Source organism: Ruditapes philippinarum, unplaced genomic scaffold, assembly GCF_026571515.1.
Source record: "Ruditapes philippinarum isolate M1 unplaced genomic scaffold, ASM2657151v2 ctg66_1_1_1_1, whole genome shotgun sequence".
NCBI lineage: Eukaryota > Metazoa > Mollusca > Bivalvia > Venerida > Veneridae > Ruditapes > Ruditapes philippinarum.
This window is the reverse complement of record NW_026861363.1, coordinates 68017-82454: the sequence shown is the minus strand read 5'-3', so window position 1 is coordinate 82454 and position 14438 is coordinate 68017. Positions and strand designations below refer to the sequence as shown.

Below are 14438 nucleotides of genomic sequence, written 5' to 3'. Positions count from 1 at the left end.
GCCAATCAAATAAATATCAGCAAACTTGATCAAACACTACCTAAGAATGCTACAGACAAAATTTGGTGATCATCCATCAATTAGTCCTGTAGAAGGTATTTCTATTTTTAGTTTTAGCGGCCCTTAAAAGGGGCCACTCAAATTAAAATGAGCAAACTTGACTACCTAAGAATGCTACAGACAAAGTTTGATGATGATCAATCAATTAGTTCTGTAGAAGATGTCTAAAGGTTTTTCTATTTTTAGCTCTAGAACTCCCTAAAAGGGGCCAATCAAATTTGATACAAGACTACCTAAGAATGCTACAGACAAATTTTGGTGATCATCCATCATTTAATTTAGTAGTAGAAAATGTTTAAAGGTTTTTCTATTTTTAGCTCTGTTGACCCGTAAAAAGGGCCAATTGAAATGGCATGAGCAAATTAAAGTGTGACTGTCACAAGGATGCTACAGAACAAATTCGAGGTAAATCTGCCCATTAGTTTCAGAGAGATGATTGTTGATGCATGATGCCGGAAGCCGGAGTATCCCCCTTTCATACTAATAGCTCACCCTGAACCTTCGGTTCTGGTGAGCTAAATACATACCTGAATCAGTGAAAAATCTGCGTGTACAGTACCCGAAAGTCACGTGATTTGGTCACATTATTAAAGGGTTCATAATGGACACAAATTGGGGACCAGGTGCAGTATATGCTGAAATTCTTTCTGGCGTATAAAAATATTACAACTAGAAATGTGTCCATAGGACACAGGTGCCCCCACCGCGCCACTGTTCTGTCAATCTTATGACTCAAGTTCAAATATTTTTTGAAAACTAAAAATCTTTTACTAAGTAAAGGGCAAGAACTTTACAAATACTGAATAAATCCACATGCATAAGTACACATGCTGACCAACATTCTTGTAAACTTTCAGGCCTACAAGTGAAATACTTTTTGAGCTATGCATGAACAAGTTGAAAATTGCAAATTTATACTACTGTAAGTCAAAGGCAATAACTCTAACAAAACTGAAAAAAATCCACATGCAATGTCCCAGGTGCATAGCTTCACAGTAATGTGAATCATTCTTCCTGTAATTTAGTGATGTTGATCAATATTCCTGTAAAGTTAGTTGATTCTAACTCAAGCACTCAAGAGCAAATAATAACAATGAAATGGTTGTAAGTCAAGGGAAATTATATAACTCTACAAATACTGGATAAATCCACAAGCGAAACCCCAGGTGCAAAACTAAATATGCTGAGCAACCTTCCTGTAAGGTTTAATGACTCTATGTCAAATCCTTTTTGAGTTACATGCTACACAAGTTGAAAATTGCAAACATTTTCCAAGTCAAGGGCAATAACTCAAAAAACTACACATGCTGATCAATATTCCTGTAAAGTTTCATGACTAGGTCAAATACTTTTTGAGTTACATGCGACACAATTTGAAAATTGCAAAATTTTACTAAGTCAAGGGCAATAACTCTAAAAATACTAAATAAATCCAGACAAAAATACCCAGGTGCACAACTACATATGCTGATCAACATTCCTGTAAAGTTTCATGACTCAAGGTCAAATACTTTTTGCGTTACGTGTGACACAAAAGAGAACGGACGGACGGAAGGACGGACGTTCTCACAGGACAGTAATTATGTGGCTACTCTATTGTTCTCTCTATTGTTCTTTTTAGCCACACAAAAGAAAATAGCCACATAAAAGCATTACGGAATGAATGACATCAAAGAGAAAGAACAGTTACCTATTGTAACATAGCCACATAATTACTCTCCTGTGAGTGCGGACGGACAAACGGACGGACGGACAAGGGTAAATCTAAATGCCCGCCACTAAAGTGGGGGCACAAAAATATCAAATAAAACAAGAATTTGTAACAGAGTTACCAACATCCCACGTCTCAGGGAAGTTTTATATGAAGCATAAAATTGTGCTATTTCAAAAGATTCATGTATGGATCTCAGGACTTTCAGTCCAAAATTATGATCAATGCTAGATCTGCAAATGCAACAATAAAGTTATGATACAAATGATGTTAAGCTTTGACCTCTAAGTGTGACTTTGACCTTGGAGGTAGGGATGCAGGTGATTACATATTGGGTTATTATTACTATTTGTGCCAAGTATTTTCAAAATTCCTTGAACTATGAAGAAGTTATAGATCGGACACAAAAAATACCCTTTAATAGACTATGTTAATCTTTGACCTCTAAGTGTGACCTTGGAGGTAGGGACCCATGTTTTGTGTCTGACATATCGTCTTATTATTGTGATTATTTGTGCAAAGTATCTTTAATTTCCCATGATCTATGAAAAAGTTAATAAAAAATATACCATATAACTGACCTCTAAATGTGACCTTGACCTTGAAGGTAGGGGTGCAGGTGTTGTACTTGACATATCGTTTTATTATTGTGACTATTTGTGCCTAGTTATTTCAAAATCCCAAAGAAGTTCTAGAACAGACACAAAATATACCCTAAAACAGACTATGTTAACTTTTAACCTCTAAGTGTGACCTTGATCTTGGAGGTAGGGATGCAGAAGTTGCGCATGACACATCGTCTTATTATAGTGACTATTTGTGGCAAGTATTAACAAAATCCTTTGATCTATGAAAAAGTTATGGACCAGACACAAAATATACCCTGTGACAGACTACATTAAACTTTGACCTTCAATTGTGACCTTGACCTTGGAGGTAGGTGACCGGTTGTTGCGCATAACACATCGTCTAATTATTGTGAACAATTGTGGCAAGTATTTACAATACCCCTTCACAGATAAGAAAGTTATGGGCTGGACACAACATATACCCTCGAATAGACATTATTGACCTTGGATGAGCAAGTGTGACCTTGACCCTGGAGGTAGGGGTCTGGTTGTTGCACATGATACATTGTCTTATTATAACAAACATTTGTGCCAAGTTATTTCAGATTCTTTGGATAAATGACAAATTAATGGACCGGACACGAAAGCGTGACGAAGGGACGAACGTATGGACGGAAAGACAGACTATATACCCTTTTTCCTGAGAAAAGGCAGGGGACAATCAGCCATTTGTTTCTTATTTAAATATCATAGAAGATAATATCATGAAATATATACTAAATTGAAATATAATTTTAATTAACTTTTAATAGTTTAGAAACACTGGAATGAAAATTAATTACTCACTCTTCAAAACCTTGATTTAACAGCTCTTGTTTACACTGAGTTGAAAGCTGGCTTATCCTTTCATTCAAATATTTCAGATTTTCTACAAATATAAAACACTATTTGCCATCATTATATCTGTTTGATAAAATACTAAAATTATAAGATCTGACATCTTCAAAACTGACAAAATAGTTTATTTCAAATCTTAATAACATTTGGTCCATGTTATGCAAGTTTTCCAGATGTATGTGTATCTTATTTCTCATGACATTTTAATCATTCATATAGTAAAACCATATAATTCATTGTGTTGCACACAATAATTTATAGTTGTCACAAAAAACTCAGCAGTAGAAAATGCAGTTCTTTTTTCTGTTTTTATTATACATGTACAAATAAAAATTTACGTTTTCAGTTCCTTACACTGAAAACTTCTTGATATAAAGTACTGAAAAGCTTTGCTTGTCACCACCTTTTCATGTTAACTAAAGACTTCAGGCTAAAATAAATTTTTTCTTCATAAGAATTCTTAGAGCAACATGCCCCAGATGACTAGAAAAATTATCATAATATTGCAAGCAATACATAAGTCCCCTACCGGTTAGAACCCTAGCAACATTTTAAAGGGCCATTGGCCATTCAATTATGTCATTGAATGAATGAATGACATGAATGAATTTAAATCTTTTGAGTTCTTAGTTTGTCTGTATCATAGTGTCAGAATAATCATGAAGTTTATATGTAGATATATACAGTAGAACTTCGGTAAGTTGAATTTGAAGGGACTTGCGTAAAAACTTCGACACATCGGGACTTCGACTCATGAATTGCTCTCAATTCCATGACAAAATTTCGACCCGTGACTAGTTCTAATTAGAAGATCTATAACGAAACCTATTTCATGTTTTTTCCATCATTAATCTGATATTTTACATTTTACAATGATAAATATAGCATGTTAAATAACTTTTTTTCACGGCTAATTATTTGGACTAGAATCTACCCGTTGACGTATACAATAGAGTTACAAAAGGTGTAACAATACGAAAGGGCGATAACTAAACCAGCTTATAGTAAATATTTCGCGTGTTGTTCTCACGCGACAATGGGTTACCGATGTTTTCAAATGAAAGTAGTTCTTACTGTTTACTTTCAAATACCGCTACGGCAATTAAAATAGAAACAATTAAAGCAATTTATCACACATTTTTCCGCAAACAAAGACTGTTTGAACACACGGCTGTGTATTTAACACCTGCCACACAAGTTGATTGAAAATCGTCTTCGCAGCCAGATAAGGTGTGAAAAATGTCTTGAGATTGAAGGTGTCAAAATAATCAAACGACTTCGACTTATTTGTGGTAAATTGCACTAGATTTACTTGATACGGACCACGAAAAAACGTCGACACATCGAAAAATTCGACACATAAAATCTCGACTCATAAATAGGTTTTCATAAGGAATATATAGGGGAAAAAATCGGGACTTTCATTTTTCTTCGACACATCAAGAAAATCGACTAATCGAAGTTCGACTCATAGAAGTTCTACTGTATATATTTTACAACGAGTTAATATTTCCTTACAGTGGTGCATTGTTTTAGATCAACATTTATTACTAAATCTTTCCTTAGATTAAATAACATCAAGGCAGTCATTCTCCTGACACATAGTAATGTGTTAAGTGACCGTTTCTGCCTAGTAAGGAAATCATTTCACAGATAATCAGATTCTTGTCAGTAACAATATTCCAAAAAATGTTTACCTATTCACTCAGTTATGGACAGAAAAAATGCCAAAATATGGTTCTTGTGCACTGCACTTCATCTCACTGCCCTGGCCATTGTATAAAGTTTCATTAAATTCCAACCATGATTGATCAAGTTATGCTCTGGACAAGAAAAAAGCAATGGAAAAGTAACAAAAGGCAATAATTCATAATTAAGAGTTATGGCACTTGTGCACTGCACTTCCTCTTATTGTGCTTGATGATTGTATGAAGTTGTATTGAATTCCAACCAGTAGTTATGCTCCGGACAAAGAAAAGTAACAAAGGGCAATAAATCTGTAATAAGTCAAGCTGGAGTTATGGTTCTTGTGCACTGCACTTCCTCTTATTGTGCTTGACCATTGTATGAAGTTGTTTTTAATTCCAACCTGTAGTTTTCAAGTTATGCACTGGACAAGGAAAAATAACAAAGGAAACTGCAGGGAAATGTACTTGATCATAGTATGAAGTTATATTGAATTCCAACCAATAGTCGGGACAAAAGAAAGCAATGGAAAAGTAACAAAGGGCAATAACTCTGTTATTACTATAGATAGAGTTATGGTTCTTGTTCACTGCATCACTCAGGCAAAAATCCTTGAACCATGACTAAATTCACACTTGACCTGTGCATTCCTTTGACATATCTATATATTAAATTTGAGTTGAATATGTACAACTGTTGGGTGGATAATGAACAGAAACTGAAAATTTCATCAAGGGGCATAACTCTGTTAAAAATCATCGGACCATGACCAAATTGAGACTTGACCTGTATTTTCTCATGATATATCCATATGTCAAATTTGAGTTGAATGTCAGCAACGGTTACTTAGATAAAGAACGGAAACTGATGATGATGGAATGACAGAATGACGGAAGAATAGAATGACAGAATGACGGAACAGGGTAACACTATATGCCCCAGCCATTTTATGGCGGGGGCATAAAAATAAAAATCTTACTTAGTACAGGGCAAAAACTTTACAAATACTGAATAAATCCACAAGCAAAGCCTGCATAAGTGCAAATGCTGACCAACATTCTTGTAAACATTCAGGCTTACAGGTCAAATACTTTTTTAGCTATGCATGAAGAAGTTAAATATTGCAAATTTATACCAAGTCAATGGCAATTACTCTAAAAACAAGAATTTGTAACAGAGTTACCAATGTCCCCCGCCTCGGGGAAGTTTTATATGAAGCATAAAATTGTGCTATTTCAAAAGATTGAGGTATGGATTTCAGGACTTTCAGTCCAAAATTATGATCAATGCTAGATCTGCAAATGCAACAATAAATTTATTAAAGAAATACTAGTCAAATGAAACATGGAATTTAAAATTCTATCATGTTAAACTTTGACCTCTAAGTGTGACCTTGACCTTGGAGGTAGGGGTGCAGGTGTTGTGCATGACATCATCATATTAATTTTACTATTTGTGCCAAGTATTTTCAAAATCCCTTGAACTATGTAGAAGTTATAGATCAGACACAAAATATACCCTATAACAGACTATGTCAATCTTTGACCTCTAAGTGTGACCTTGGAGGTAGGGACACATGTGTTACGCATGACATATCATCTTATCATTGTGACTATTTGTGCCAAGTTTTTTAAAATCCCTTTATCTATGAAGAAGGTAAAGACAGGACACAAAATAAACCATATAACTGCCTCTGTTAACCTTTGACCTTTAAGTGTGATCTTGACCTTGGAGGTAGGGGTGCAGGTGTTGTACCTCACATATTGTCTTATTATTGTGACTATTTGTGCCTAGTTATTTTAAAATCCTGAAGAAGTTCTAGATCAGACACAAAATATACCCTAAAACAGACTATGTTAACTTTTGACCTCTAAGTGTGACCTTGAACTTGGAGGTAGGGATGCAGGTGTTGGGCATGACACATTGTCTTATTATAGTGACTATTTGTGGCAAGTATTTACAAAATCCTTTGATTTTTGAAAAAGTTATGGACCAGACACAAAATATACCCTGTAATAGACTATGTGAATCTTTGACCTCCAAGTGTGACCGGTTGTTGCGCATGACACATCGTCTCATTATTGTGATCAATTGTGGCAAGTATTTACAAAATCCCTTCAAAAATAATAAAGTCATGGACCGGACACGACATATACCATCAAATAGACAATGTTGACCTTTAATGAGCAAGTGCAACCTTGACCTTGGAGGTAGGGGTCTGGTTGTTGCGTATGATTATTATAACAAACATTTGTGCCAAGTTATTTCAGATTCCTTTTATAAATGAAAAAGTTATGGACCGGACACAAAATATACCCTGTAATAGACTATGTTAATCTTTGACCTCCAAGTGTGACCTTGACCTTAGAGGTAGGTGACCTGTTGTTGCACATGACACATCGTCTTATTATAACAAACATTTGTGCCAAGTTATTTCAGATTCCTTTGTTGAATGAAAAAGTTATGGACTGGACACAAAATATACCCTTTCATAGGCTATGTTAATCTTTGACCTCCAAGTGTGACCTTGGCGGTAGGTGACCGGTTGTTGCACATGACACATCGTCTCATTATTGTTAACAATTGTGGCAAGTATTTACAAAATCCCTTCAAAGATAAAAAAGTTATGGACCAGACATGACATATACCATCAAATAGACAATGTTGACCTTGAATGAGCAAGTGCGACCTTGACCCTGGAGGTAGGGGTCTGGTTGTTGTGCATGACACATCGTCCTCTTATAACAAACATTTGTACTAAGTTTTTTCAGATTCCTTTGATAAATGACAAAGTGTTGGACCGGACACAAAAGTTTGACGGATGTACCAACTTTTGATATTTCAGAGGCAAATCAGCTCATAAACTACACCTGGACGTAAGTCCATAAGCTGAATTTAGCTCATAAAAACAAAAAATAGCTAACAATATGAATTTTATGAGCTTTTGTTCTTTTATTAAGACGGATGGAGCCTATTACTATATCCCCCTTTTTTCTTCGAAAAGGCGGGGGACAAAAAACTGAAAACAATAACCGGTTGAACCGGGTGATGTTCCCCGAGAAGGTTTTGGACACAGGAAAGTATAAAAAAATTAATAAGGGCAAAAACTCCAAAATTAAGCAAGGCAAAGTTATGTTTTTTTGCACTGCACTCCTATTTAATGAGATCTATCTATCTATAAAGTTATGTGATGATATCTCTTATAGTTTCAGAGTCATGTCCTGGGTAAAATTCAAAGTGTAAAATGAACAAAGGGCAATAACTCTAAAATAAGACAAGGCTGTGTTTCATTTCTTTAGCATTGCAGCTCTATCTAATGAGATCTATCTACCTTAAAAGTTTCATGTTGATATCTCTAATAGTTTAGTAGTTATGTCCCACACAAAAGTCAAAAAGTAAAAATAAACAAAGGGCAATAACTTCAAAATAAGGCAAGGCAGAGTTATGGTTCTTTAGCACTGCACTTCTACCCAATGAGACCTATCTACCTACAAAAAATCATGTTGATATCTCTTATAATTTTAGAGTAATGTCCTGGACAAAGTTCAAAAAGTGAAAATGAACAAAGGGCAATACTCCAAAATCAGGCAAGACAGAGTTATGAATATTTAACTGTGCACTTCTACTCAATGAGATCTATCTACCTACAAAGTTTCATGTTGATATCTCCTATACTTTTAGAGTTAGGTCCCAGACAAAGTTCAAAGTGTAAAAATAAACAAAGTGTAAAAATAAACAAAGGGTAATAATTCAAAAATTAGGCCAGGCAGAGTTAAGGTTCTTGTGCAATGCACACCTACTCAATGAGCTCTTTTTACCTACAAAGTTTCATGTTGATACCTCTTATAGTTTTAGAGTTATGTCCTGGACAAAAGTTAAAAAGTAAAAATAAACAAAGGGCAATAACTTCAAAATAAGGCAAGGCAGAGTAATGGTTCTTAAGCACTGCACTTTTACCAAATGAGACCAATCTACCCACAAAATTTAATGTTGATAATCTCTTATAATTTTACAGAATTATGGTTCTTTAACAGTGCACTTCTACTCAATGAGATCTATCTACCTACAAAGTTTCATGTCGATATCTCTTTAGAGTTAGGTCCTGGACAAAGTTCAAAGAGTAAAAATAAACAAAGGGCAAAAATTTAAAAATTAGGCAAGGCAGAGTTAAGGTTCTTGTGCACTTCATACCTACTCAATGAGATCTATCTACCTACAATGTTTCATGTTGATACCTCTTATAGTTTTAGAGTTATGTCCCAGACAAAGTTCAAAGTCTAAAATAAACAAAGGGCAATAATTTAAAAATTAGGCAAGGCAGAGTTACGGTTCTTGTGCACTTCATACCTACTCAATGAGATCTATCTACCTACAATGTTTCATGTTGATACCTCTTATAGTTTTAGAGTTATGTCCCAGACAAAGTTCAAAGTCTAAAATAAACAAAGGGCAATAATTCAAAAATTAGGCATGGCAGAGTTAAGGTTTTTATGCACTGGACACCTACTAAATGAGATCTATCTACCTATAAAGTTTCATGTTGATACCTCTTGTTGTTTCAAAGTTATGTCCTGGACAAGAAAAGCAGACGTACGGACAAAGCGGCGACTATACATGTATGCTCATCCTTCGGAAAGCATAAAAATGGGTCAAAGACAGAAAAGGCGGCGGGTTGCATTTGTATACCAAATATAATTAGGCTGTGATGTTACTAAAAATTTCTACCATTGACCATTAATGTTGATAATTTAACTGAGTCAGAAAATATGAAGTGGACAATCAACAGACCTGAAATTGTATCCCATGGTATGGGACACAGTGTTAATGCTATATGCCAAATATCAAGAGGCTGTGATGAGCAGTTGTTGAGAAAACTGTCATGAAAATTTCCTACTATTGACCATTAATGTTGCAAATTTAACTAAGTCTGTAAACATGGATTGGATGAGCGACAGACCTGAAATCGAATCTCAGATTATGAGACAATGTGTTATTGCTGTATGCCAAATATCAAGAGGCTGAGATAACCAGTTGTTGCGAAAACTGTTACGAAAATTTCCTACCATTGACCATTAATGTCAAAAATTTAGCTAAGTCAGCAAACAGGTAGTGGACAAGCAACAGACCTGAAATCAATTTCCACAATATGGGACCACATGTTAATGCTGTATGCCAAAAATCAAGAGGCTGTGATGATTAGTTCCTAAGAAAACTGTTACGAAAGTTTCCTACCATTGACCATTAATATCGAAAATTTAACTAAGTCGGTAAACAGGAAGTGGCTGTGATAAGAAGTTGCTAACAACCTGTTATGAAAATTTTTTCCCTGCCCGCCCACCGCCCGACAGTCACAATACTATAACTCAGGTTTGCACTTCACATGCTGAGCAACATTCCTGTAAAGTTTAATGACTCTAGCTGAAATACTTTTTGAGCTTGCGACACAAGTTGAAAATTGCAAATTTTTACTAAGTCAAACAAATACTGAATAAATCTACATACAAATACCCAGGTGCACAACTACACATGCTGAGCAACATTCCTGTAAAGTTTCATGAGAGTAAGAAATCTAATGTTAGCAGGGCTTTTTTCCAGGATTTTGGGAACATAACCCACACCCATGGAATTGGGAATTTCAGCGATGTTTTGTTAAACTAGAAATGTGTCATCATGCAACGGATGCCCCCGCATGCAGCCAAAATTTCAAATGTTATAATATTTAGTTCCAAATTTGTTTGCACAAATTATTTTTTTCATTCTATGTTCAAAGCCCTTAAAACTTTTCAATGTTAACACAAACCATTTTTATACAATGTTCAAGGCACTGAAATTATTCAGTCTTAATCTTTTGAAAATAGCATATTGCATAGCCAAAATAATGGCTATATACATTTCCACAAAAGTATGAGTGCTGAAACTGAAAGTTCAAAATTTATCCAACATTCAGGAAAGATAAGTTTGTCCAAAATCATTGAACAACGACCAAATTCCAACTTAAACTGTAATTCCTAAGATGTATCTATATTATTTTCAAAGTGAAAGGGACATAACTCTGCCAAAAAATCATCGAACCATGACCAAATTCCAACTTGACCTGCGCATTCCTTTGACATATCCATATGTCAATTTTGAGTTGAATATGTAACACTGTTGGGTTGATAATGAACAGAAACTGTAAATTTCATATTATTTTCAAAGTAAAAGGGGCATAACTCTGCCAAAAATCATCAAACCATAACCAAATTTGAACTTTGCCTGCGCATTCTAAAAATATATCCATATGTCAAATTTGAGTTGAATGTGTAATACTGTTGGGGAGATAATAAACGGAAACTGAAAATTTCATATTATTTTCAAAGTGAAAGGGGCATAACTCTGCCAAAAATCATTGAACCATGACCAAATTTGAACTTGACCTGCGCATTCCTTTGACATATCCATATGTCAAATTTGAGTTGAATGTGTAATACTGTTGGGGAGATAATAAACGGAAACTGAAAATTTCATATTATTTTCAAAGTAAAAGGGGCATAACTCTGCCAAAAATCATCAAACCATAACCAAATTTGAACTTGACCTGCGCATTCCTTTGACGTATCCATATGTCAAGTTTGAGTTGAATGTGTTGTACCATTGGGGAGTTAATGAACGGAAACTGAAAATTTCATATTATTTTTAAAGTAAAAGGGGCATAACTCTGCCAAAAATCAACAAACCATGACCAATTTCAAACTTGACCTGTATTTTCTCATGACATATCTATATGTCAAATTTGAGTTCAATATGTGCAACGGTTATTACGATAATGAACGGAAACTGATGATGACGGAAGGACGGAATGACGGAATTACGGAATGACGGAACAGGGTAACACTATATGCCCTTGCCATTATATGGCGGGGGCATAAAAATGAAAAAAATTTATGACTTAAATTTTGCAGTGATTTAATGAATGGAAAGAATATCTGTCTAGGATGGCATCTTCAAACATTTAAGAACCATAACAGTGAAGAAGTCCTCATTTACAAAGATTATAGAAATTGTTATTTAATATTTCTATTTTGTTACTTTCAATTCGGATATTTTTCTTGAGTATTGGGAAAATAATATACTATTTTCAATTGGGAATATGACCGAAAATAGGCTATAAAATAAGCCAAAACAAGAATCTGCGTTGATAAACACAAATGCCCCCGCGCTCACTGTTGTCAATAATTTAATTTTAGAGAGTGAAGTAGCTAATTTGTATGTGTCTTCTCACCTAAGCATGTTTTACTCTATCCTTCAATTTCTTTTCCATCTTAGCCTTTTCATCTTGACTATTTCTCTCAAAAGCCTTTAGCTATTAAACTCAGTAAGTAAATGCCTTCATTAATTGTTAACACTTTTTTAAATGATAAGAAAGAACTATTTGTTACTAAGAGATGCAAGCAAAATATTGCAGTTCATGAAGAAAACCAATCATGTGTAGAAATCTGTATCAAATATGAAATAAATCTGTCAATAAATAAAGGCTGTATGGGCAAAAATGTAAAAAATCTATTTTTAGCACTGTTGACCTTGACCCAACTGACCCCTAACTCCATCCAAAGGAAGAATACCTCAATTTTATGTTCCTACAAAATATACAAGACATCTGTCGATAGAATAAGGTTAATACACCTGTAAAAGTGTAAAAAAAATCTATTTTTGACATTGGTGACCTTGACCCAAATGACCCCTTACTAAAGGAAAAGGAAGAGGACCTCCCTTGGTATAACTATTATAAACATGAAAGACATTAACTTAAAAATCAAGGCAGTATGAGCAGAAATGTTTAGATTCATTTTTTTACACAAATGACCTTGACCTAGAGACGCCTAACGCCACAAAACATTAGAGGACCGTTAAAGGTATCCACCTACCAAATATGAAAGATATCGCTAAACAAGAATGTTGAACGACACATATACCCCCCTTTCTAGCCATTGACTCACATAATTGGTAATTTTATTACAGAAACTTGCCAAAAATGGGTACATGGAAGTGTTCAATTATGGAAAAATCAACGGAAACCATTTTGACATTTAAGGCCCATGTGACATTGACCTTTGACCTAATGACCCCTAAATAATAGAAGTCATCTACTACTTATGACCAATAACTAGGTGAAATATGAAGACTTTGTGATACATACTTTTCAAGATAATCAGCGGAAACCCTTTTAACATTTAAGGCCCCTGTGACCTTGACCTTTGACCTAGTGACCCCAAAATCAATAAGGGTCATCTACTAGTTATGGCAAATCACTATGTGAAATATGAAGACTTTGTGATGAATACTTTTCAAGATAATCAGCGGAAACCATTTTGACATTCAAGGCCCCTGTGACCTTGACCTTTGACCCCAAAATCAATAGGGGTCATCTACTAGTTATGACCAATCACTATGTGAAATATGAAGACTTTGTGATACATACTTTTCAAGATAATCAGCGGAAACCATTTTGACATTTTAAGGTCCCTGCGACCTTGACCTTTGACCTAGTGACCCCAAAATCAATAGGGGTCATCTACTAGTGATGACCAATCACTATGTGAAATATGAAGAATTTGTGATACATACTTTTCAAGATAATCAGCGGAAACCATTTTGACATTTAAGGCCCCTGTGACCTTGACCTTTGACCTAGTGACCCCAAAATCAATAGGGGACATCTAGTTAGTTATGACCAATCACTGTGTGAAATATGAAGACTTTGTGATACATACTTTTCAAGATAATCAGCGGAAACCATTTTGACATTTAAGGCCCCTGTGACCTTGACCTTTGACCTAGTGACCCCATATTCAATAGGGGACATCTAGTAGTTATGACCAATCACTGTGTGAAATATGAAGACTTTGTGATACACACTTTTCATGACAATCAGCGGAAACCATTTTGACATTTAAGGCCCCTATGACCTTGACCTTTGACCTAGTGACCCCAAAATCAATAGGGGTCATCTACTAGTTATGATCAATCACTATGTGAAATATGAAGACTTTGAGATACATACTTTTCAAGATTATCAGCGGAAACCATTTTGACATTTAAGGCCCCTGTGACCTTGACCTAGTGATAAATCCAACTTGGCGGAATAGGTTAACCAAACAACGGCCCTATTTTCAAAGTGATAAAAAATTAATGGGAAAATGGATGGCACATTCACATAACTTGGCAATATCATGTACATTGTATTGATAAGTAAGTGTGAAAATCATAAAGCCATTAGTTCAGATAGAACATAAGATATTTCCAACTTGCCGGTTTAGGTTAACCATTATTCATTTTCTAAGCGCTGAAAGGGCCATAACTAGGTGAAAATGAAAGCCATAGTTATGAAACTTGCCCAGATCATATACATTGTATGGATTAGTAAGTGTGTAAATTATGAAGCCATTGGTACAGGTAGAACTTAAGAAAAATCCAACTTGCCGTTCTAGGTTAACCTCGTACAGACAGATGAACAGACGGACGGACGGTTCAATTAC

General features: G+C 35.0%; 1 protein-coding gene across 1 annotated transcript in view; it reads right to left on the bottom strand.

The window, feature by feature from the left end:
- The window catches only part of LOC132715397 (5-oxoprolinase-like), a gene marked incomplete at its 5' end in the record, with an annotated part of 254579 nt that overhangs the window by 173332 nt on the left and 66809 nt on the right, over positions 1–14438 (bottom strand). Inside the window, one exon of the mRNA XM_060698394.1 lies at positions 3187–3268. Coding sequence (XP_060554377.1) covers positions 3187–3268 — 82 coding nt within the window. The remainder of the gene's footprint in view (positions 1–3186; positions 3269–14438) is intronic.